Source organism: Semicossyphus pulcher, unplaced genomic scaffold, assembly GCF_022749685.1.
Source record: "Semicossyphus pulcher isolate SPU_LCO1_2020_fin unplaced genomic scaffold, fSemPul1.0.p SCAF_8, whole genome shotgun sequence".
Taxonomy (NCBI): domain Eukaryota; kingdom Metazoa; phylum Chordata; class Actinopteri; order Labriformes; family Labridae; genus Semicossyphus; species Semicossyphus pulcher.
This window is the reverse complement of record NW_027211759.1, coordinates 12,432,936-12,457,358: the sequence shown is the minus strand read 5'-3', so window position 1 is coordinate 12,457,358 and position 24,423 is coordinate 12,432,936. Positions and strand designations below refer to the sequence as shown.

Genomic DNA, 24,423 nt, shown 5'->3' with positions numbered 1-24,423 from the left:
GCCGGTGAGTCAGCGGTGAGATATTAGCTCCTGGCATGACATGACATCATGAGGCGCCGTCTCCCTGATAAGACTCATTGCACTTATGAGAGGAGCTCTTTTGTATTTAGTGCAGGAGAAATCCTGTTATCATAGAGGAATGAATGGATGTGGAGCACTTTGTTCTGCCCAGCCACAGGGCAGTCAGACTAAATTATGTCGAGAACACAAAGACTAACTTGAAGAGGAAAAAGAAGAATTAGCTTTGAGGTGTAGAACTGGGAAAGAAGTGAAATAGTTTCTTTAGTATCGACATGAAGCTCATAATTAAACCTTTAACAAATCAGCTTTTTAAAACATAATTAATCCACTGATGAAGAATCTTTCCTTTTGCAATTAAAGCACCATAAAATGTTCCTCCTCTTTTCCACATACATTTCTGTCTGGGCTTGTGAGACTGTTGAATAAATACTGCCATCTTCTGGTTGCTTTAGGTACAACAACTGATGACTGACAGGGACAAAGTAAAATAGTAACGTCACCATTTTTAAGGTTATAAAAACATAAAAGTGTGCAACAGATTCTAGTGGGTTCAGATTTATTAATAGTTATTCATAAAAAAAGAAACATGTCATGGCTTACAAGTCCACAAATATTTTTTCTACTTAACATTTCTGTTGTAAAAGTGTACAAATATATAAACACACAATAAAAAGCCTTCATCTCTTATTAAGTTAAATAAATGTTTCAATTTGTCAGGTTGTAAAAAAAGAGGCTGAGTGTAATTATGACAGCTGGTTTTTGTTTTAACGGCCGGTTTCAGCCCTCTTGTGTAATGGCAGCATGATGATCTGAAATGACTGCTGTGAGATGGCCTGGAAAAAACGACCAACCACATAAAAGTGCAAATCTATCCACTAAATTAACCATAAATTCAGCCGTAATAGTGTGTTTGAAATGAAGTGGGAGGACTGAGATGACGAGATGGATAAGTGGGACGAGGACACTCAAAGCACCATTTTTGTTTTAACATTTTCTAGCAAAGATAGCATGACTCGATGGAGAGTCATTTTCTGGTCAGAGCGGCTCCTGAAATGTGCAATCACTGCTGCAGGGCCGACGTTTCTCTGCTCTTGTTACCGATAATATAAACCAGACAGAATGACTTCTGGGAAAATAATCATGCCGGGAAGGGGAAAATACATTGTGGTCTCACAGCTGCCGTTTTCATATGCTACTGCTATGATAGTTAAAAAAAACAAGACTTTTTAAAATAAAAGGAAGTGTGAGGGACTTAAATAAAGATAAGGTGTTGGCCTGTTAACAAAATCCCGCTATGCTAAAGAAATAAAAATATAGTCGCAAGAGTGATGACAGATTCACTCTGAGGGGAACGATTTCTCTGATTCAAACCTAAATAGTGCTGACGATTCATTCTGTACATCATAAACAGGAAACGAGGAACAATAGGACTCTTAAAACAAGAGCATGTGGGTGACAGCTTTCCCATATAAAACGCTGATCAAGCACTAAAGTGCCATAATCCCTCACCTAACTCATATATACAGTCGTAAAAAAAAAAAGACAGATGACATGAGAATATAAAAAAAGAACTAAATACTCACTCAACACATCATACACACACTTACTTCATGCAAAACTAGTCATTTTGGAGAGCTACTGGGTACCAGTCAGACACACCCGAGAGGAGGACAGAGGCGTGATTTAGGGATGATCAGCGGGAGGGAGGAGAAGGTGGTGGCGGTGGGTGTAAACGGAGGTTAATATCAGGGCTACTGGGTACAAGGAGCTGATGAAAGAAGCCAAAACCTCCACCGCAGCAGCCCTGCCCAGGCTCAGCGCTGGGCCTCTCCTCCACCCTCTACACCAAAAATACCAGCTGCAGGATCCCAAAGTGGCCTCAAGAGCGTCTACCACCCACACCCTCCCGTCTCATCTCAAAGCACCCGAGTCAGAAGATCCTCCGACTCTCCGCTCACCAGACGTAACTAAAGTGCTCTCACGACTACGATGTTAAGCGCTTCATTGAGGTCAGCAGAGGAAAACAAAACAACACATACATTTGCATAGTTATCAAACCTCAAATTTCTCAGGCGTCCACCAAATAACATTATAAAAACACGACATGATAAGACAACAATGGTTACTCGTGGGTCCAACAAGTGTGTCAAACTAGAGTGAGAGAGGTGTGTGTGTTTGTCGGACATGTGGGGCGTGAGAAATTTGCACAGCTGTCAGAGCGAGAGGAGCTCAAATGGTGGAAACAGCTGTGTTAATTTGCGTGTGTGCTCATAAGAATGTGAGACGAGGAGAGAGAGGAAAGAGTCCGTCCATCTGTGTGTCGGTGTGGAGCTGGAGCTGTCTTCAGTACTTTGGTACTTTGGTATAATCCTCCTGGACGACACTCTTGCACAGACACATGGAGAGGATCATCCCGAGGAGCTGGAGGAAATAGAGATGTCGACTTAGTTAAAACTGACCAGCGAAGCACTTATTTCAACATAAGGGTAATGAAGACACATAATGCAACAGTACTGTTTATTGTTCTGTACCAAGTCTAATTCCTTGTATGTGTATGTTGTATGTACTTCTTTCGCTTCATCCATTGCTTGGTCTATTACAGGCCAGAAGATAGTGAAATAATACCCATCAAAGTTCCTAAGTTCCAGCATGTCACATTGTTAGTTTTGTTTGACCAACACTAAAAATACAAAAACACTTCACTCTCATATAAGACAAAGAAAAGCATCAAACCCCCAAATTTTGGTAGTTGGAGCAAGAATATGATGTGGTTGATGTTGAAATAGGTTCCTGTTATTTTTGTGCTAGCTCTAGTTAAGAGTTTCCTGTTTCTTTAATCTCTCCTCCTCTACACTAAAGCCGCTTTGCCACTGGTAAAAAAAAACCGTGCTAACGCTAGTCAACACACGCTTTTTTGCTTAGTGGGAATGGTTACAATCGGCATTCAGACCCGAGTCAAATGACTCTGCAGTAGACCCGGGTAATTATCGGCTCGGCTTCGATCGGCATTGATGGGAACACAAAACCCAGGTCGACACGCTAGTCTCCGCCCCCTTTCCGGCGCGATGCTATGCTTCGTCTGTAACATCTGCGACTCCTTGTTATCTCAGCTACAAATTCCGCCCGTCTCCGTCCAAGCAGCGCTCAAACATCATTCCAAATTTGTTGGCGCCGAGTTTGACAAACAGACTGAATGAGTAATAGAGACAATAAAGACCTAACCATCGTAATATCCTCTCTGTTCGCTAACCCTGTTTTGGGCCCGTTTGTGTCGTCAGACAGTGATGCAGCATAAAAGAGGCCGACAGGAGGATATTCCACTGGCAATGGGAATAGAGACAATCGGCATCTATAAGTGGGTCTTCCCGGGACTGAAAAACCTGCGTCAACACACTAAATTTAGGAGTGAAAGGCGTATAACAGTAGGCAAGGTTTTGACAAGCCTAGCTGGTGATTTGGTCCTGTAAGTGTACATTTACTGCTGCTATTTTTGTCCTTCACATCCTTACGCCATATGTCAGAAAGGAGACGACAACACTGAATCATGATTGTGTTCTAACTTTAGAGGATAATGTTTGGATTTTGTCATATGAATAGTTTTAGGAAAAATACAAAAAAGCCAAGAGTTTTTTTTAAGACATGACAGATACGAAGCTAATTTCTGTTGTATATAAAGATAGAGCCAGGGGACCATTAGCTTAGCTTAGCATGAAGACTGGAAGACGACTAACCGTCTACCAGTGCTTTTTAAAATCACTTATTGACATGTTATTATTTCAAAATAAAAACTAATCATACATGAAAGAGGTATTTATCATCTCAATTAACTCTTTCAAAATATTGAAATGTCCTTTAACACCTAGACTGATGAAGCCTTTATTTGCTTCAACTAAACTCAGAATGCATTTTTATCATGGCTGCTCTCCTCCAGCATGCTGAGGTTTTAAAACAGACAGAATTCATCCTTTACAGTCAATGTGGGGGAGAGATAGATACCTCCACGACTGCCACTCCGACACAGATTCCCAGAATAACTCCACAATTGTCCAAGAGCCATTTCTCCACGCTGGTCATACAGCCCTGGAGGAAAGAACAGAGAGAGAGAGAGAAACAGAGGTTAAGAAAGACATGGAAAGAGGGGGGTTGCAGGCCAACATTCAGAGGAGAGATGAATGTGTACGTGATCCCGGCCGGACATGAACTGAGCCTTTTCAAAACACAACTGTTGGCTTTGGACCGAGTCAGCGAGGGGAAGAATAACACGGCGGAGCTGAGCTGAGTAAAATGGTACAGAGAGAGAGAGCGGGAGAGAAAAGTTTCTGAAACACGCAGACCGAGCAGCAGAACAATGGAGCTCTCCTGGTGTTTGATCAAATCTCACAGCACAAACAACACGCCTCAGTTTGTGTTCACGGTGCTGATTAAAGAGAGAACGCAGTGCCACACGGAGCTGGCAGCTGGAGTTACAGAACAGGACTCAAAGTGACTTATGTAATGATTAAGGATGTAACGTATAACAGAACAATGCAGGTGTGCAGCACTGTTAGACTTTTCTCTGTTTGCGTTCACCAAGAATGTCTCCCTTTGTGTAAACCTCAGTGGGCTGGGGGGCGTTTAAATTTCACACTGACAGGTAATCAAGGAGGCTCAACGTGACGGAGAAAGTTTACCCAACTCATTTACTGTCCTTTTTCTTTGATAGAGTAGTCACATCTTCGAGGACTTGTACACGAGTTCAATTCCTTTGACTCCTCTACATTTGACAGGGAAATGTACATTTATTTTACATGATCTAATACATGGATACGTTTAACAATATAAAACACTTCTTTCATCATGCATCGTGCATCATATTATTTCATGGGTGTATGCCATTTGTCAATTTTGGTACTTTAAGTAAATTAAAGTAATAATCTTGAAGATTTTGAACAAACAAAGAAAAGATCGATGACTACAGATACAACTTCAAAAATAACTGAAAATCCAAAGAAAAAGAAACAAACTCGACGCTCAGATGAAGCAAACGGTCTAAAAAGGAAAGCGAGGAGAATAAAGTAAATAAAAAAGAGTTACAACTGGAGCCAACCGTGGACGTCACACATGCAACACTGTCTGGATATCTGGGAAGTGTGCTCCAGCAATTACCGTTTATCACCACAGGTGCCGCCAAAGAGAACGAAACTGAGATCTTCGAGATTACACCTTTAAGTAGTATTTTGAAATGAGGACATTCCCTTTGCATAGAAAGTTTCAATGTAATCATAATGCTATTTTTACTGAAGTAAAAGATCTTTCATTTCTCCCACCTCTGCAAGGTGGATTTAAAAGTGTAATTCAAAGATTTTCAAAGACTTTCTGAGACTCACTGACTTGTCGATGCTGCAATTGTTGCTGATGAAACAGAAAATGTTAAGCTAACAAAAGAACACATTACACAAATACACTACAATGACTTTATGTCCCCTTTTTAAGTATCACATAAAGATATTGTGAAGAAAGAAAAACAACTAAATTAAGTGACATCCAACTTGTCCGTGAAGCCAAAATGACATGCCTCATCATCAACCAAAATTAAAGCTCTGGCAGCAGAGCAAAAACAGAGGCAGGGAAAAGTCCCTTCTCAAAAAAAGCAGTTGGTTCAGCACAGCGAGGCTGCCGGCTGAAGCTGCAGGCTGAACTGCAGCTGCTCTGAGCAGCAGTTTCACACGGTGCCTGAGTGAGTGAGCGACCGCATGAATCAAGAACCCAGGAGGCACACTGGGAGATATTTCACAACCGATTGCAGAATTATGTTACTCTCAAACAAAGCTGGATAAACAGCTGTGGGCTTCATCAGTAAATTCCATGATTGGTGCTGAAACAGACCTGCAGATGTAAGTGTTATGTACCGTTTCATGAATGGGTAGATCTGTGGACAGGTGCTCACACAGCCCTACGTCCCTTCTCTCCGTGCCGGGCAGGGAAGAATTGCGGCACGAACATGAGTAGAGGTTCTGGGTGCTGTTCTTGATCAGTATGTTCTCAGACCAGTTGCCCGGGCTGGTCCATCCACAGCACTTCATCTGGTGAGGTGACAGAGAGGGAGGGTGTTAGTCAAATATAAGGAGATGAAGAGAAAGAGCAGAGGATGGAGTAAAAAGGACAAACAAAAGTAAGCAGAGACATTTTTATATATAAAACACAAGATGAAGGAATGACTAGAAAATCCATCGGCTCAGTAAATGAGCATTCCTGTTGTGGTGTTAGAGGTCGGCCTCTTCTTGGCTGCTGTTTTGGGGAAAGAGGTTTGGCAGGAAAGAGAGAGAGCGAGGAGGAAGCAGATAGTGAAGAAAATGCATAAATTTGATAAGAGTATGGGACACTCTGACTCCAGCTTGCTTCAGACGCCCTCTTATTTGCAAAGGACTGATTAGATTAATGATTCAGTTACTTTAAAAGCAAAAAGAACAAAACATTTTCTCACATATCCTTTCAGGGTCTGATTGTGCAAAGAGTTTCAGTTTTACGTGTCTTAGACATCCTACAAGGAAACTTCTGGTGCCAGCTCAAAACATGAGTGAATGAGTTTCCTCAGAGCATGCATTACCTCATGAACCTTTCATGAACACATTTCTGTGTAAGGTTTATGGAAACTGAAAGATTTGATAATTCCTCCTCAATTTCAGAAAGGGCTCGCTTGAGGTGTCTTTACTATTGTGGGGATGTTGTCACACTTAAAGGGATTTAAAGACATATTAGCCAAATGAGTTCTAGCATAGTAAAAACATCTTACTTATATGATGGATCAGCTGGCTCTGCTTTAACTATTTAACTATTGGCCTGTGTCCTCTAAGGTCCCGATCAGACAGAGTACGTTTTGCAGGCTGTAAAATGCGAGGCGCATCGCGCTGCCTTTTCTGCTGAAGCCTACGGTTGTTCAGGCAACCACCGAATCATTGTCCGTCATTAACCTAACCGTTATGTTGTAAACTGACAGAAGGCCCACCTCTGCATTAATCTGATAGGACAATGAGAAAATAATGGCAATGACGTTGGGCGCTTTTCTGCTTTGAGTTCAAGTTTTTTCAACTCGAGGCACTCAGAGCGTTTCGTTAAAAACGTGCGGCGCTCTGCAACGCAAAAGCAGCACGCAAAAAGTGTCCCTCTCATTGAAAACAACTACAAAAAAGCCCCAGCTGCTACAACACGCTCTGTGTGATCAGGCCCTAACAGCGCTTTTTGCGCTGGCTGCTGGCTTCAATACAAAACAAACGCAGTTCAGCGTTTTACGCGCTCAGCGTCCTCAGTGCAAAAACGCCCTCGGCGTCAGCTGTTTTTTGTTCACGACCTCTGTGTTGAACACAGTTCAACTTTTGGATTGCGCCACGCTTGTCAATGTCACTTTTCCCTCACCAACCAATCAAAAACAAGAAGGGGCGGGACTTCAGATATCAACTGTGTCAACAACAATGGCAGAGGAGAAGCTAATGCTTTCGTTTCTTCGGGGGTAACGCCAGGACACGATTCCTTTCCATCGTTTTTTTTTCTTCGTCAAATTTCCTTGAATAAAAGCTAATATTAAGCAGACAGAGCGATTTAAAACAGACTTAATGATCACTACCGAAGGAAGCAGAAGGGCTAGCAGAAGTGTTTACTTTCGTAACCTAGCAACAGTAAGCGCCGGTGAGAAGAGCTCTGAAATTAAGGTCGTGGGCGCTGCCGGGGCAAAAAATGTCGTTAGTGGATTTTTACTCTTTAACTATTCTGATCCACGCAGAGCCTTCAATCTGTAGCCTTGGATCTTACATCCAGAAGGCGGTGCTTATTGTCTTTTCTTGATTAATTTGTCATTATCTCCAAACAGCAGAACACATTTTAATAGTCTTAAAATCGACTTCAAAGTGACAGTAACTTCTCATTCAGCTTAGAACAACCCCAGTGAAAAAAGTTCACAGTGAGGTCTGTGGGTTATCCAAAGTGTGATGCTGTCAAGTTAAAAAAATACCATTCAGCTTGAAGTCATTTAGGTGGGGTCATAAAAGCAGGTTGAGGCGTTTGCCACTTCCTTGTTAGGAAAGAAGTGGTCTTCTCAACCTTGAGTGACGTCAACCTTGTAAGACGCTTTTTATTAAGACGTACTGAAAGGTTTAAAGCTCAATTCACACCATAGACACCCATCCTAAAAATAGACGCATAATACAACCTCCATATATGTTTGTTCTGTAGCGTGTACTCTTATCACTCTCGGCTGTGTCGTGGACTCTCACTGTTATTTTAATCGTCAGCACAGACAGGATGTTATGTTAAGACTATATCAGACTGTTGTGTGTGTCTGAACTCACCGTCCTCTGAATGTAGTCCCAGGTGTGCTCTGTGGTCCTGTTCTCGCCTGTGTAGTTGATGATCATGCCCTTAATGATGTTGGACATCTCATACTTCAACTGCAAATGACACAAGAACACAATATCAGCAATGCAAGGAGTAGAAAGACAGTGTTAAGAGAGAAAAAACAAACAAACCCCGACTATATCTTTTTCTAATTTACGAGCAACGCATGAACTTCATTTTTCTTAGGGAAACACTGCGGGTGGTATTGGCCTGTGAGGTCTCATGCTGGGCTGAAACATTGCACAAACACAGCTTAACAGCAGCGTGTCTCTGTGTTTATGTGTGTGAAGGCCACAGAGCGGTGGCAGCGACGCATCTTCAGAGCTCCACAGGAGCCGAGCGAGAGCCTCACCCTATTCTGGGAAAGGGCACCACCCTGCTCTGTGGTGAGCCTTAAACACAGGGAGCACATCTACAGGCTACAGCGCACTCTCAAAAGCGCACACGTGAACACACACAATCACGCTGCAGGGCTAACAGCTGAAAAGGGCGACAACAGTCCACCTATCCTGAGGGCTACGAGTGTGATCAAGAGAAAGGTTTGTTTGTGTCTTAGGAGGGAATGACCACGTTCAGGGAGTCAAACCGGTCCGAGTGGTCGGTGTGTTCAAACACAACACTCCCTCCACAAGCACACGCGGCTGGTTCTGTTATTTAGGCTGGCCCTATTATTATCACCCTACCTCGGTTTTATTGTCGTTACTAGAGCTGCAACATTCATTGTTGGTTAGTCTGTTATTTTCTTGTTTAATTGATTATTTCTTGGTCTATAAAAAGTCAGAACATGTTGAAAAATATTTTTCCAGAAGCCCAAAATAACTACGCCTGTGCACAAACCAAAAATAATCTGTTTAGCGTAGGGCTGCACAATTCGCTCCTGAATTTCCCCCCCGGGATGAATAAAGTATTTCTGATTCTGATTCTGAATGAATCAAATATTAATCCCCATCACGATTTTGTCTTCCCACAATTAAATAAACATGATTGAAGGTGATATTGACGTTTAAAATGCGTGCTCCACACGTAGAAAACTCTGCTGCATATCAAATCAAGCGCTCCCCAAAACTAACAGCCACTCGCCCCAGGGGGGCGATCGAGAGGTTTGCGGGAGCTGGCACATCATGTCATGAGCGCCTACCTTGCAGCGGCAGTTTAGAGTGGAAGAGTAAACAACAGAGAGCGGTCGGGAGAAACAAAAGTCAAATATCTGGAACAGAAATCCCCCGAAACGTTGTTGTTTTGAAGCACGAAAAAAATAATATGCTTCATGACGTCATGAGACCTGTGTCTGCTTCAACAAGGAATAACGTGGCTACTCCCCGTCCTTGTCCATAACAGTGAAGCTGTAAAGCGTGACCCCCCAAACTCCCAGAGACAGACTGAAAAAACACTATTTTATTTTTATTTTGCTAAGATGCACCAAATTCAGGTAAAGAACCAATTTTTAAGTCTTAGTTGGATGTAAAATTTGTACATGAGCCGGAATGTGGCACAAAATGCAGCATTTTTTAAAAATGTGAAGAACTATACAAAAAAAAAAAGTAAGATTAATAATCTCAATATTGATCAAAATGATCATGATCATCACTTTGGTCATAATGGTGCAGCCCTAGTTAACCGTCATAAAAGGTAAAAAACTACTGTTGCTGTCATCTGAGATTTCCAAAATGAGTTCATCTAAACAATCCTGATTTTGAGCTTTGTAATGCTTCTTGAAATAATCCAGCAGGTTTTCAATACTTTACTTAGCCCTAGAAGTAAAAGACTTTTCTGGAACACGAGGGCGCACAAAGTTTACTTAAAATATTAAAAATGAGTAACACAGGGTTGTCAGTGAGCAGTGGTGAAATGTGGTTAGTTGTGACCTGTCTAACTTGTTTTCTGATCTGCCCTTCCCTAAGTGTTAATGACTGAAGTTTTCCCAGGGACTTATTTATTTACCTGTCTGTCTGTCTGTTTGTCTGTCTCTCAAAGGCTTTAAACCTTAGAGCAGTCAGGGATAGAGGTAGTAGGCTGAAACATAGTCTATCAACTCTGGTGAGCTGGGGATCCCGCCTGTAGGGGGCACTGTTTCATCAAAGACTTCAGTAGGAAGTGGTTCCTCTCCCTTGGGGAATGTCTTAGCTGTGATAGTGTGAGCCATACTAATCTAATTTGTGTTAGACAGCGGCTTAAGCTACAATTATTAACCATGGATTTGTTACTCCTCTCCTTAGATCACACACACACCCACAGGGGGAACTGAGATGGAAATGGAAACTTCAGTATAAGAGCCTTCTTGCTACTTCCTCTCTAGTAGTCACACATCTCTTTTAGATCATCTGCTTCCGACGTCACGTAATTCACAAACCGACATCCTGCCACTTTCCATTTGTCATACTACAAAAACAGGTTTAGCTAAACGCAGCCAGTCACAGCTGTGGAGCGGCAGAAACAAAAAAAAATACCCAGTGTGCTGCAGGTGAACCAGCCAGAGGAGAAGTGAGTGGAAGAGGAGGGCACGGGAAGAAGGGGTTAACGGGTGGAGGACGATTAAATTAGGACAGAAAACAAAAAGGGGAAAAGCTAAGAAGATGGAAATAACATACTGTAGATTACGTCAATGAGAGTTGGTGTCTTACCCGATCCCTTTGGAAGTAAATGAGAACTCCAGCGGTGACCTGGGCGATGAGGATGAGCAGGAGGCAGGTGAAGTACTGTTGGGATGAAAGGAAAAAGTCACTATAACAACATTTACAATTAAAACATTTAAAACCCTCTTAAAACTGCAGAAAATTAAATATTTTATTACACAAATGACGGAAAACTTAAGAAACTCTTTATGTATGAAAAGTATGTTTGTAAAAACAATGTACGGCCCCATGTCCACATAGCGCCCTTTTCTGTTCACCAGCGCTTTTTTCAATTGTTCCCAATGAGGACAGCGGCACCCAGCGTGTTTTTGTGCGGCCACTCCGAGCGCTTCACGTTGAAAATGTCTGAACTTTTCTTCAAGGCGCTGGAGTCGTCGCCGCTGCTTTTTTTCAGGCAACAAATCAGATGGGGCTATATGGACACAGGGCCTAAAGGGGTTGCTAATAGCGATGCAGCTACAGAGAACAACTTTGCAGAGCTTTTTATAGCGTGTTTAAGTTCTGTTTTTCTGTTCGGTCCACCACTACTGCTTTGGTTTACTCTCACAGCATCGTTTTCGGTCACAACAGGCAGCTGTTCTCTGAAAATAAGCTCTAAGACACCCGCAGTTCTCACTACCCGCTCCGCACCAAACAGCTGACAGACAAAGTTAACCACAGGCTGTTGAACATAGTGTAACATTTAGCAGCTAAAGACACAGATATTTCCTCAGCAGTTGGAGGAGAGAAAAGGTAGAGCTAAAACAAATTATGTCCTCCCTGAGAGTAAAAATTTTGTGTGTGTGTGTGATAAGAGGGAGGGGGGCTCTCTTTGCCAGCTGGTCACTGTCACGGGGAGAAGTAGGTCACAGCAGCGCTTCAGTTAACCCCGAGCAGGTTTAACGCCGTAGAGGTCATGCACCCATCTTCACCCGCGTTGCACCCCCTCTACATCTCAGTGGCTTCTTTATCCCCGTCAAACCCACCCCTCTTACTCCCTCCTACCTTCTGCAAATCCACACATGCTGCGTGTCTCTGCAGAAATGAGGAAGGGCTTTGCTGTCAGCAGGAATCTATCATGTGTTCTTAGCCAAGCGTGGGATCACAAACAGGTGCATTTAGAGAGAAAAATAACTTTAAATAGGCAAGCACAAGCTTTGCTGGTTGATTAGAGAGGTAAACACTCCTGAGAAACAGTTTTATTTTGGAACATTTGATGCCTTTATTAGAGACTCAAGCCTATTTATTTTCTCTGTCATATGACTGTGGTCACATCCTCACATCAAACATGAGTTTCCACTTCCACATTTAGTTATTAACCTTCTTATCCAGCCGTGATTAGAGTTTTAACCCCATGTCGGAAACCACGCTGTAGCATGTTAGCGCTGAAGCTTAAAGTGAATGCAACTACTCACCAGACCGAGCAGACAACGGATTTCATAGATGGCTCCTATGCAGCCGAAGAAGCCCATGGCCATTGACAAGGAGCCCACTCCGATGAGGATGTAGGAAGCCACTTTCACCGTGTCTGATGATTCCTCTGGAGAAAACAGACATAAACAGACATTAGGAAACACACAAGTATTTACCTGAGAACAAACGTATGTGATTGCTGCTAACATGTAGCAACAGTTATATTGGGTTAAACTCGGGTCAAAGCTCTAAATGCAGTGACACACAGGATTTTTCATGCTAGAATAAAGACAGCACTCTCGTTTATCTAATTTAACCACAGAGAGCGCGCCTGCAAACAAAAGCAGCTCAGAGGACGGCATCGTTCAGATGCAAAACCATTTTCTTATGGATGATCCCAGCAAGCCAAAGATGATTCACAGTGCCTTCTCTGAATTCACTCTGGTGCTTTTCTTCCCACAAAAGATTATTTTAATAGGCCACCAGAGAGAGTCAGACCAAGACAAGTCAACGTGTAGCGAGATTAATTGATTTCCCTCTCTGGTATGCAGAGCGAGGAGAGCTCCGGCAGGAGAAGGAGGAGGAGGAGGCACTGAAATGGAAGATTGGAAGGTTGGAGAGGAGATAAACCGGAGCCAGCGTGTGACTGTGTGTTATCTGGGCGGGAGGAGCTCCAGAGAGTCAGAGCTCGGTCTGCAGATGAAGCCAGGCACTGAGCTCTGTGAAATGGCTCCAACTCCTAAAAGATTTCCCGGGCCAAGCAGAAAGCAGGCAGCGCTATCAGATAACTCACTGCCATCCATTCTAGCGAGGAAGCAGACAGAGCACAGCAGCTCCTCCGCCGCTGCTCGATGAATATAATGCAAGGCAGTTTCTTGGCTTGGATGCACTGCAGTCATTCCAAGTTTCCTCATCATATAAGCTACTGATACTTCATGCATAAACTCTGGCAGATGTAGAATGGAAATAAATTATTACATGAGCTGTTAAAACACTTTCCAAGTACAACTGTACTGCGTTAAACGTAATTACTGTACACCAGTGAGCCAGCATTTGTCCAAACATATAGAAGACAAGCTACTTACAGAACACTCCCTGCAGACCTGCTCAGTCTTTATATACTTCATCACGTACACTTATAATCACAGGATGCAGGCTGTTTCATTATCCCGGAGATAAATAAAGAAATCTATAGGGCGGCGGTAGCATTTTCCTACCATGCCCTACTTCTTAGAGTAAACAAGGACACTTTGATACGCACGCAAACCTGAAGAGGTTTTTTACATCAAGACCGAAACCTTCAGATGTTTCACTGTCACACAACTGATTTATTTATTTAAAAGGTTTTATGTGTACAACATTCATTTTGTGTTTGGATTTTTTTTGCCTTTAACTGACAGTTTATTGTGTAGACACAGTTGGAATTGAAGCAGGGCATTGCAGGTATTTGAGTTTTAACCACTCAGCCAATAGACCACCCTCCTCTAGAGTTGTAATCTAGAGTTGAACAATTCGAATAAACAAACACAAACTTTGTAAGCACTCCTTTTTCAAGCTCATCTAGTTTAAAGTCATAATCTCTAAGATTTTCATTTAAATAAATGTCTGTTAAGTCACTCTCTATCGCCGAATGAGGTAACACAATGGTGATTGAGCCTATGGCCCGCTGATGAAAGCCTTTGCATTTGCAGTATATAGTACTATGGTGGAAAGAATCACAAGCGGCGCCCAGTTAGTGATGCGTTCTCCATCAGCCAGCAGTGGCTGGTCTGCCAGAGAGGGTAGGCGGAGCTAAGCGGCTGCTTTTCCGGTCTCTGTTGCGAGTAAACAGTAATCTACTATGGCTGAACAAACAAAGAAAAGATGGATGACTACAGATACAACTTCAAAGTGAAAATCCAAAGAAAAAGAAACAAATTCGACGCTCAGATGAAGGCAAACAGTCTAAAAAGGAAAGCGACCGTCAGCGAGGAAAATCAAGAGTTACAACCGGAGCCAACCGTGGACGTCACACATGCAGCACTGTCTGGATATCTGGGAAGTGCAGATGCCGTTTGTCGCCATAGGTGCCACCAAAGAGAACGAATCTGAACGCTTTGAGATAAGCACTTAAAGCACTTTGCCTCTGTGACGATTTTCTACTTCTCTGTTTCATGACGGTAAACTCAATCTTTGGGTTTTGGACTGTTACTATGATGAAAACAGGAGATCTGATGAATTAGGGAAAATAACAGGACTTAATCAATGATGTAAATAATTGATGGTTGAAGCCAACAAAAAATATAAACCTCATGTACATCCAATTTAGTGCTTTACTTAAAAATAAGTATACTTACGTTTAATAATACAGACACAAAATACACACTTGCACAAGGACGTCATTACATGCGTGTACACGGCTGACTCTACATGCGTCTCAGAGCGCCGTATGTTGTGGTGGTTTGACAATAATTGAAAGCTAAAAGTACTTTGGTCAACATGTGCAGAGTGCTTATGTGGCTACAGGGTAGCATTTAAAGGGAGGCAGACAAGCGTACTGTATGTACTATATCCAGCACTGTGTTCAAGTGAGTTATTTCAGTCTGACTAACACACACGCAAACACACAGACACACACAACCATAAGCAACAGATGTCCGCAGGTTCTGTAAAAACAGGAATTACCTGAAGAATTTGATGAATGAAACGGTTTTAAGCAGAAGGCACAGTGACGGCTGAGAGTGTGTGAGAGCAACACAGCACATTGGACATGAGTGCTTCTAAACCAGTGCATGCAAGAGACAGATGAGCGTCTTGTTTATAGCAAAACAGATCAATACGTAGCAATTAGAAAGCAGTGACACCAGTTGGAGCGATCACCTGCGGCTGCGTGAGGCGTCCTTCTGCTACACTACGATTCCCCTTACAGCAGCAGAGCTATTTCACTGCACTTGTGGCACATTAAAGCAACATAATAAAATAAGTGGCCTTCGAAATATTATGTTCTGCGCCATGTGGATCGGGATACAGTTTTCTGTTATTATTAATTACAGGAAGTATAGTTTAGATTAATGCTTGTGTGTGGTTTCCATGCAGCCCGCTGATTAAACGAACACTTGTTCCAGTAAAAACATAAACCCTGGAGTTAGAGGAAACGTCATGCTGCACGAACACAACCTCAAAGCAGTTTTCCGCTGTGAGCACCTCTTTAGTTTTAATTTTTCTGATATTCTTGGCATGTTACGGTAATAACTCTTTTCCTCTTACATCACGTAGAATCAGTTGTTAATGAAACAGGAGCAGGGGGACTTTTTAGTGAGGTGTTTCCTCTGGCAGGTGTATCAAAGTCGTACTTAACAACTGTCCTGCTGGGAAGCGATATAGCATCTGTGTTCTGTGGTCATTTCACATACACTTTTTCCTGAAGTAAGCATGCGTTGCTGCGCCGTTTGCTGTGTACTATGGCGTGTTTCCATGTAGGTCTCTGTAAGATATTCTAAAATAGTTCCTCTGGTGGTTTCCGTGGAACTTTCCATTTCAAGAGGCAGAATTATAGCGCCCGTTCATGAAGGCTGCAGAGAGAGGAGGGACTGTTTGGTGTTACGGGCCGTTCTGTAAACATGACCAGAGACACACTTCTATAGAAGAAAGTTATATACAGATTTCAGATGTTAACATAAGTAGAAGAACTTTCTGATGAGTGTAAGCGACCCAAAGAAAAATCTTTTTCCAAGCAAGTGAGCTCTGTTCACGACTTTGGAAAGTTTCTGGCTCATACAGCTGCATATTTCCAAACTGTGCTTTTGCTGCGCTCCTTGGCTCACAGACCTCCTTCCAAGGCTTACTTTTGTTTAAACATAAGACAAGCTGTGTTTTGGCAAGTGCCAGCAGGATAAACTCAAGGCATCATATCCCTGGGGGTAAACATTTAACAGCACTGTATTGTTACAGAGGGGCGTTCATTGACGGTAAGATGCCCTTTTAACTGAGAAGAAGAGAGGGAACTGAAAGCAAAACATTCCCAAAGGTCCCCTGCCTGAAGTCACTGGGACATCTGCAGAGGCCTCTATTAATACAACGCATAAAGAATGGAAACTGAAAACACACAGATCCTGTTTATGGTCAGGCAGTGGTACAACTTCTGAGGGGAGCGCACAGAGTCAATAAACAGCAGTTGCCTGCAGCATTGGTTTTTCTTCCTCTACAGGGTGGTAAGAGGTTTACAGCGAGGTTAGGAATCCAGCAGGAGTCGAGGCTGACCCATCCCGGGTACAGGGAACACAAATACACGGAGGAGAGGAGGTCATCGAGCCCCACAGAGGAAGGGATATCCTCAGGGTATCAGTGAAGCAGGATCTCTGCTATCTCTGGAGGAACAGCTGGATTATGATAACAATAGTCCTGGCAGGGATGATGGATGCTGTACGGCCTTTATGTTCTGGAGATAAGCGAACTCGGCTCAATAATAACCTTGTGGTGATTCCCCCCCCGAGCAATGAGAGACCTCGAGAGCTGAAATATGAGCCAGAGGAAGACGAGACTCAGCGGGACTAGTTAAGGACACAAGGTCAGCTTTGGATGGTCTTCGTCACAAATGCAGCCTTTTCGTAACTCATTAGTCAAAGCAGCGCCGACCCACAGCCCAAATATAGATTTCTGGAGCTCTGCCCGGCCCTCGGAGGCTGGCCTTTCTCAACAAAGAAAAGGTCGTAGTTATGGACTGCAAACACAAGCTTTAAAAGTTCGACTTAGTTATTTCCACCGTTTATTTATCTGCTGATTCCCTTCCAAACATTTAGACGTTTTTGCCTAGACTTGAACGATTAATCGATCGATCAATTGATGGTTTTAGCTCGAATACAGGTTGTGAAATTTTGCCTGCTCTGCAACCCTTGTCCTAAGCTCATCTCAAACAGGAAAGAAGTTTCACAGTCATATTGAAAGAAACACTATATTTGACTTCCAGCACTGGCCAGATAATAAATAGAAAGAATTCTTCGTTACAGGCCGACGTTGGAAGAAACCTTCCCTCGGCTGAGCTCCATCTGGGATGAATACACTGAAAGCATTTATAACAAGATTTATGGCTACTAAGAGTTTCCATCCGTGGTTCCCCGTTCTCTCCAGCGAGGCAGGGACTGGCTTTCATTGTGCTTTCTCTGGTGTCTCAGCATTAGATAACCTAAGTTAGACACAGTGCTGTTTATGACATTCCTGATAACTCGGACTCTTCGGGGGAATGCCAGTTTGAGGCATGGTTTCTTTTTCAGCAGGCAGCGTCAGAGAATGAGATCAGCAACAACATCTGTGCAGGTGGGAGATTGTATCTGTGGCGCGTCTGCCATCTGGGGAGCTCAAAGTAACTCTGTGTGGAAACTGAGGGGGAATAAAAGCTGCTATTTCCCAACTAAAGATAAAACAACTTGAGAAGCCCTGATAATCAGGAGAATTTACCACCCCTGACTAACCTACTCCCATGGACCTCCACAGATGGGTCTATCAGTGTGTTTCTGTATGAAAGCAGCTTTTAAACGGCTGAGGAAGTCATTAAGTTTCTCAGTGAGTCACATTTTTGGTTCGGTGGGAGCATCCCCTTTGTAGTCCCTTGAGAGTTCACATAATCTATGCGGAGGAGGACAGAGGTTTCAGTCCAATCTCTATTTCTATTTCTACACCGCTCAAACCAGCTGAACGGGTCAAAGTGCTGCATGTTTGTTGACGTCAGTGTTATCACTAAAGGATGTGGCAGCAGGACTGCATGTGTGTGTGTGTGTGCATGTTACATCACTTACGTAGAACAGCAATGAAGCTCTGGTTATCAAAGAGGACCCACAGGCCGAAGCCCATGATCAATGCTCCGAAGATCTGAGGAGGGGAAATAACAGATAACAGAGAATCAGAACGAAACTCTTAAACAAAAGTGAAACACAAAATCTGTGCTGCTGTGTCTTAAACAGAGGGCCTTGTTAATGCTCCCACAGTCTGTCACATCTGGGATTAATCAGCTCTTCTGCTCGTCTCTTTCTCTCGCAGCTACGTGCGCAATAAAAGAGCATGTGGAGACGACTGAGAGACCCACTTGCTGCTGTTTCTCACAATTAACGCAAAGCCATTAACAGATCAACCGGTCGTCCTCGCTCCGAACATCAAACTGAACGTTGTTAAGTAAGAACAACTGGGTCAAGACAATCAGTGATGAGAATAACGATCACTTCTAGACTGGAACATTTTGTCACTGGCGTCTGAAAGCCTCAGAAAACGAGCAGTTTTACCTTATGTACCCTTGTAATGAGGTTATGAAGTGCAGAACTTCTATGTAATTACGAGGGCCCTTGTTTAGACGTCGTGGGGCACTGAAATGGGGGCAAAATCCGTAGATGAGAGGCTCTTTCACCAGCTTCCCCCCTTGGACGCGCCACACCTCCCCAACCCCACAACAGTCATTAAAGTTCTGGTTGCGAGCGGTTCATTTAGAGGGACTGTTCAGCTCGCGGCAGCCATTATTAGCCCACCACTTCCTGGCTTCCCCCTAGCCTCTCAGCTATAGTCTAATCTGTCCACACGGACAAACACCGACACAGACACACACACGCTTCCGATTAGACACCAGTCGAGTGTTCACATCAAAAGGTCTGCGTCAGGTTTACAGCCGCAGTCTCATTGGAAAGGTCTGGACATCCTCGCAGAGTCATTTTTAAGAGTCTGGGGTAATATCAACTCCTGGACAGGCGGGTGTGAGAGAAGAGGAAACGACCAGAAGCCATCTGCTGATGTTTAGACCTAGCTGTGCTGAGTCTGTCACCCCAGGCAGAGTCATAGGCGTAATTTCCCTACGTATCTGCGCTAATCTCTGGTGCTATTTGGATAAGGACGCTTACTCAAATGCAAACTGCTGTTGAAAGGCATCAGACATCTTTCTGTGGGTCGTAAGTGTCTTATTCAGCTGAGGGAGCATAGCTACCTTTATTTGTACCTAAGGCAGAGGTGCTGACAAAAGTGAAGTCATGTGACGCACAGCCGTCGAGCAGCGATGAAGACTTGAGATTACTTACGAAGAAAAGGAGGTTGAAGAGGAATAGAAAGTACTTGGTGACTGCGATGCATCCTTTCCCCATGGCTGCGTTTCTGGAGAAGAGAGAAGTAAACACAATCCAATGGTTAAAATTAAACACCAGATGGTTATATCACAATGAAGCGTGGGTGTGAGAGATAAAAAAGAGAAGATAAACACAAGATGGACAAAAGATGCAACAAGAGAAAACAAAGACGAGCCGAAGCTAGCCTTGAGACGGTCTTGTCGAAGCAGAATAAAAGTGAGGAACAGACGAGGACACGGGACATTCACATCAGGCTCCTGATTCAACACAGCTTTAATCTTCAAAGCAACAACTTCAGCCTAATTCGTTTTTTCAAGAGCCACTTTTCTCCAGTCTTAAACAGCCCAATCTGCTCTAATCTCCACTTTTACAAGACGCCACTTGGCCTGTTGTCTTTAAATGCTATGTTTTATGAAAGAACTGTATGCTTTTGAAAGCGAATATAGTTTTATTCTTGACAAACAAGAGGAACCACCCTGGTGAGACAGACTGGAGGGAAGACCACCACAGAGAGGGGTGAGGTCATGTGTGGACAGACCATGACAGCATGTGGTTAGGCATGCTATTGTTATCACAAACAGAAGGGAACTAGGCTGATGTACAATCGTGTTTACTCCCAGCATCAAGCTTAGTTACAAACTGTTTTACAGCCACAATAGAAGAAGCCTATTTAAAACCCTATCCAGAGATATTCAATAGGACGGGCTGATGTTATACAACCACACAGCAGACAACAGGCCCCTTGAAGCGAGCTGAGAACTGTATCCGTCTCACATGTAAGTGTGGTCATGATACCCTGACATCTGCATTGTTTTACGATCACTCCTTACTCATTCACATTTGTGTTTTCCCCTGTTCACACATGTACATCTGAGCGCACAAGCCAACACATATGACTGCATTGAGCGGCTCCTCTGTGAGTAACATTTTCCCCACGAGGAAACACCTGTAGGCCAGACCAGCGCGGCTCATACAGTACAGTAGGGACGCTCTCTGGCAGCATGATTCAGCCCAGGCTCTCAAGAGTCCAAAGAAAATATTTACCACATCCAGACCTTTTTTTTCTTCACTGGGAGAACTGAAAATACAACTAGCCATTGTGGTTATTTGAGGAGTCTGAAAATATCCTACAAAGACAACTCCCCATGTATCAGATGACAAGCTGCTCTCCTCTGCCTGTCTCTTTTACACTAAAACTGTAGGTTCTTCCCGATGACTGGGACTATAATGGTGTGTACTTAGTTCTATTTTAAGGTACTTCTTTTGAGAGGAAAAACCCATGACCTTTAGTTCATTGTGTATTATTACTTAATATAAGGCTAGAACTCCTTCAAGAAAGTGGCTCTAAAAATGAAGAGGATGTTACAGCAGAGCACTAGTTTTACTATGCAAACCATAACTTCTAACCTCCATTGAATAATATATTGTATAACCAGTTACATAACTTTTGAGTTGCAACGGAAACTTACTTAAAAATACGTAAATAATACAGTGTTTATATTTTGCTGACGTCTCTCAGCCGCATCTAACCGCCAAACTTTTATCCTCCCCTCCAGTCGGTTAGTGATGTGTCACGCAAGTACAAAGCCACAGTAGCCAAGCCGCCTCTTTTCTAAATATGCATCAACAACAGGATTACAGCCTTATTCAAATATGAAACAGGGTGTTTAAAAAAAGAAACCAGACTACAAATACCATCAGGGTGTCTGTTTGCAAGTTTCCCGAACTACTGTGTCACTTGAATAAAACACTGAGATTAAGGATGAACTGTTTGGAACCAACATATAAGCATTAGTTAAATAGATTATTAAATGTCAGGACAAATAAATATATTGTATATTTTTAGGATGGATCACACGCTGCTGGATGTTTGGCTTTATGTAAACACAATCTGTAAAGAAGGCCTGCTAAAAAACACCAACCACCTATACTCTGCTATTAAATGTACTCGATAGATGCCAACACAACATCATGTTTACAAAACTGGGCACAGTACAAACACTAAATCACACACCAGATACCCTGCAAAGAACTTAATCCTTAAAGGAGATTGCTGGTCTTTATGTCTAGATAGTGAACAGCAGTGAAGATTAAAAACGGCTTAGTTATGACAACCATTGTTTGTTGACTGAGCCGCGTCCATCTGAGAACAATTTCCAACAATGCCTCAGTGTTACTTATTATATCCCTCAAACAACAAATTAAACGGGCCCATTGGCTAGGCACAATTCATTCTGGAGAAGCGGGGTGGCTCGACTGAGATTTGCAGCAAAGCCAAACCAGACCGTACATACACAGAACCTATCTAGACAAACCGAAACGCACTGGGCTCCCTGAAAGTGAATGACAAATCTGTTCCACAGTAAAAATCAGAATTGGAAAGTGCAATGGAAACTGAAAGCAGAGCCAAATGGAGAGTCCAAGTAGCAGTGCCATTATAACCTTTTATAGCAGCTAGTATTCATAATGTGGCCAAAATCACAAGACAGTGTATTCATCTGAAATGGCACGACAGAAAAGTACGCTCAGGTTTAAGGTGTGAAAACCGTGTGCAGGACAGGCTTAAAAAAAGCTGCAAATGAGTCACCTGAGATTCCCAAACTCTGTGACCTCTTCCAGTCATTTTTTTTTTAACTTTGTACCCTGAATTTCCCTCACTGTGGTTTGGCACCATGTGTGGACAGATTTCATGTAAAAGTGTGTGAGGTCTAACGGAGATACTCAAATGAAAACATTTTTGTTTATCATACAAAGAGCCTCTACAGATGCACGGGGTGCAGACTTGATTACGAAAACAGCATTAGTGGCAGATGGCATCGACTGTTTTGGTAATGGACCCAGCATGGATCAGCTACGGCCTTGTGTGGCACACAAAAAGTCAGGCGATGTGCCAACCTTCCATCTCCCACCAACTCCTATTATAATCATACATGACCCATTTACACATCTGTGAGGCTGGCATGAACCTGCCTGCACCATCATGGTACTAAAGCCCTTAATACCACGCCAGAATCCTGCTCTGACATCTGCAGCTATGTGGTTTAACCCTCTGTACATATAGCCTACTGTCTACAGTGGCATTTTAAAGACTAAACTGACTTTTTTTTGGTTCAAAAAGGGAGAACTTCTTTCCTAAACATATATTTCCAGACGTCTAAATAAGGTTTTCATTCATTTTGGTAATGCAACATCTGCTGTCTAGACAATGGTTCATTAGATAATTTGCATCATGAGTCAATAAGCATCGACAGATTCTATGCAAAGCAGGGAATTCCCCATTGCATTGATGGGACCCTTACAAAGTGTATGACATAAAATGGTGAAATCCCCATAAGTGGTACAATGCCAGGTATCTTTGCACCATCCAGAGGAAATGACGAAGCTTCTGTGGTAACATGTCATGTAACATGGCTAAAAAGAGCAAGACTGGTTTTGGCCCTGCTGATTATGTATTTAATGATTATGTCTACCTACATAATTAGCTTCTACAAGTTACCAAAGGCTAAAAAACTAAATGATGTTTTAGCTCCAAAATGTTCTGTGTTTGTATTTATGATGCAAAACAAAAAAAAAAAGGAAAAACATTTTTGGTAATGCTATGACAACGTCAGCTCTTAGCAACAGGGACTTTTTTCTGCTGGGGTAAACTACAGAAAAAAAAAAGCTTTAAAGTTATGCAAATAACACTCTATTAACCTCTTAAATCCCAATTTGTTTGCCATCAGGAGCTTCAATAGAACAAGCTGTGGTTTCCTGAACGTCATCAAACCACCCTCCTATAGTGCTTTACTGTGCAACATCACATGGGCCGACAGGAACATTTCACCAAAAACCAACTTCTACAGAACAGCTGAATAATAGATTAATTTTTAGACAGTGACTAAGAATAAATGTTGATTTCATCACTGGGTGTGCCTTCTGAGATATGAATTTCTGCTTGAAAACCACAATATTGCTTAAAAGCTTCAAAAGAGCTCTGTTGTAAGGGATGTTGCTCATTGCTGCTTTACAGTTCTGCCACATGAATGCATCTGTGCAGCTCAAATTTAGGGAAACCTAAAGAGAGGCTAAAAAACACTGTCAAGCTGAGACAAAGGCACCTATGATGCAGTAATAACAGTTATCCTTGTGCACTGTTAATTCCCAAAGTGGGCTAATATTTCAATCAAGATAAATAATAGCATAACACTTTTTTTCCCAAATGCCTGACAAATCAAAGTAAAGCTAATCCTTTGGACCCTTTGTTTCCAACAGCATCGAAATATCACAATATAACCTAAAACACAAATCCGAATACCAATACCATACACCATATTTAGGCATTACACCGACAGTTACAAAGTTACAGACGCCACCATGGCAGCCAATTTTCTACCTTACAGTCCACTTTATAAATGCATTCTCTCTTTCACTAACACTAGAGGATGAATGGACTTAAATTGAGCTATTGTAACACTTTTCGGGGACATCCAACACCTTATCGATAGTTAAAAACAAATAACTTTACGTCGGTTAATCATTACAAATACTTAATGTAACGTTCTCTTAACGTTTATTACATCCGCGTCAACATTAAACGGGCGTTTCTTCAGCCTACGAAGCTAACTAACTACTGTGACGTATTTTCAGTTACAATGTTAAGTATAATTTAGTATAAGTCGTATCATTAACGGCTTTTCTGGTGCTTCGCAATAAGTTTTCTAAAGTCGAAGCAGATGGCGACTAACTTGATGACAACAGAACTTAACACATTGTCGTAGCTAATCTTGTATAAATGCTAGCTAACGTTGGTTACATGATCCATGAACAGATAACTCTAAAACTTACTGTCTTTTTCTCCAAAGGTGGTAACAGGTAATTCGGTCTCCTGCCGTCTTCTGTCCTGCCTGCTGTGTGACTAAACTGTCTATGTTGAGAAACAAGAACTGTGCATG

General features: G+C 42.5%; 1 protein-coding gene across 1 annotated transcript; it reads right to left on the bottom strand.

Annotated features, from left to right (window-relative positions):
• Window positions 1-570: 570 nt before the first annotated feature.
• Window positions 571-24,423, bottom strand: cd82b (CD82 molecule b). The gene is made up of 9 exons (XM_069686241.1): window positions 24,317-24,423; window positions 19,445-19,517; window positions 18,185-18,257; window positions 12,416-12,540; window positions 11,010-11,084; window positions 8,343-8,441; window positions 5,910-6,083; window positions 4,018-4,101; window positions 571-2,442 (listed from the first exon to the last, which is right to left on the bottom strand). The coding sequence occupies exons 2-9, from the start codon at window positions 19,505-19,507 to the stop codon at window positions 2,365-2,367; spliced, it is 771 nt and encodes a 256-aa protein (XP_069542342.1). The 5' UTR covers window positions 19,508-19,517; window positions 24,317-24,423; the 3' UTR covers window positions 571-2,364.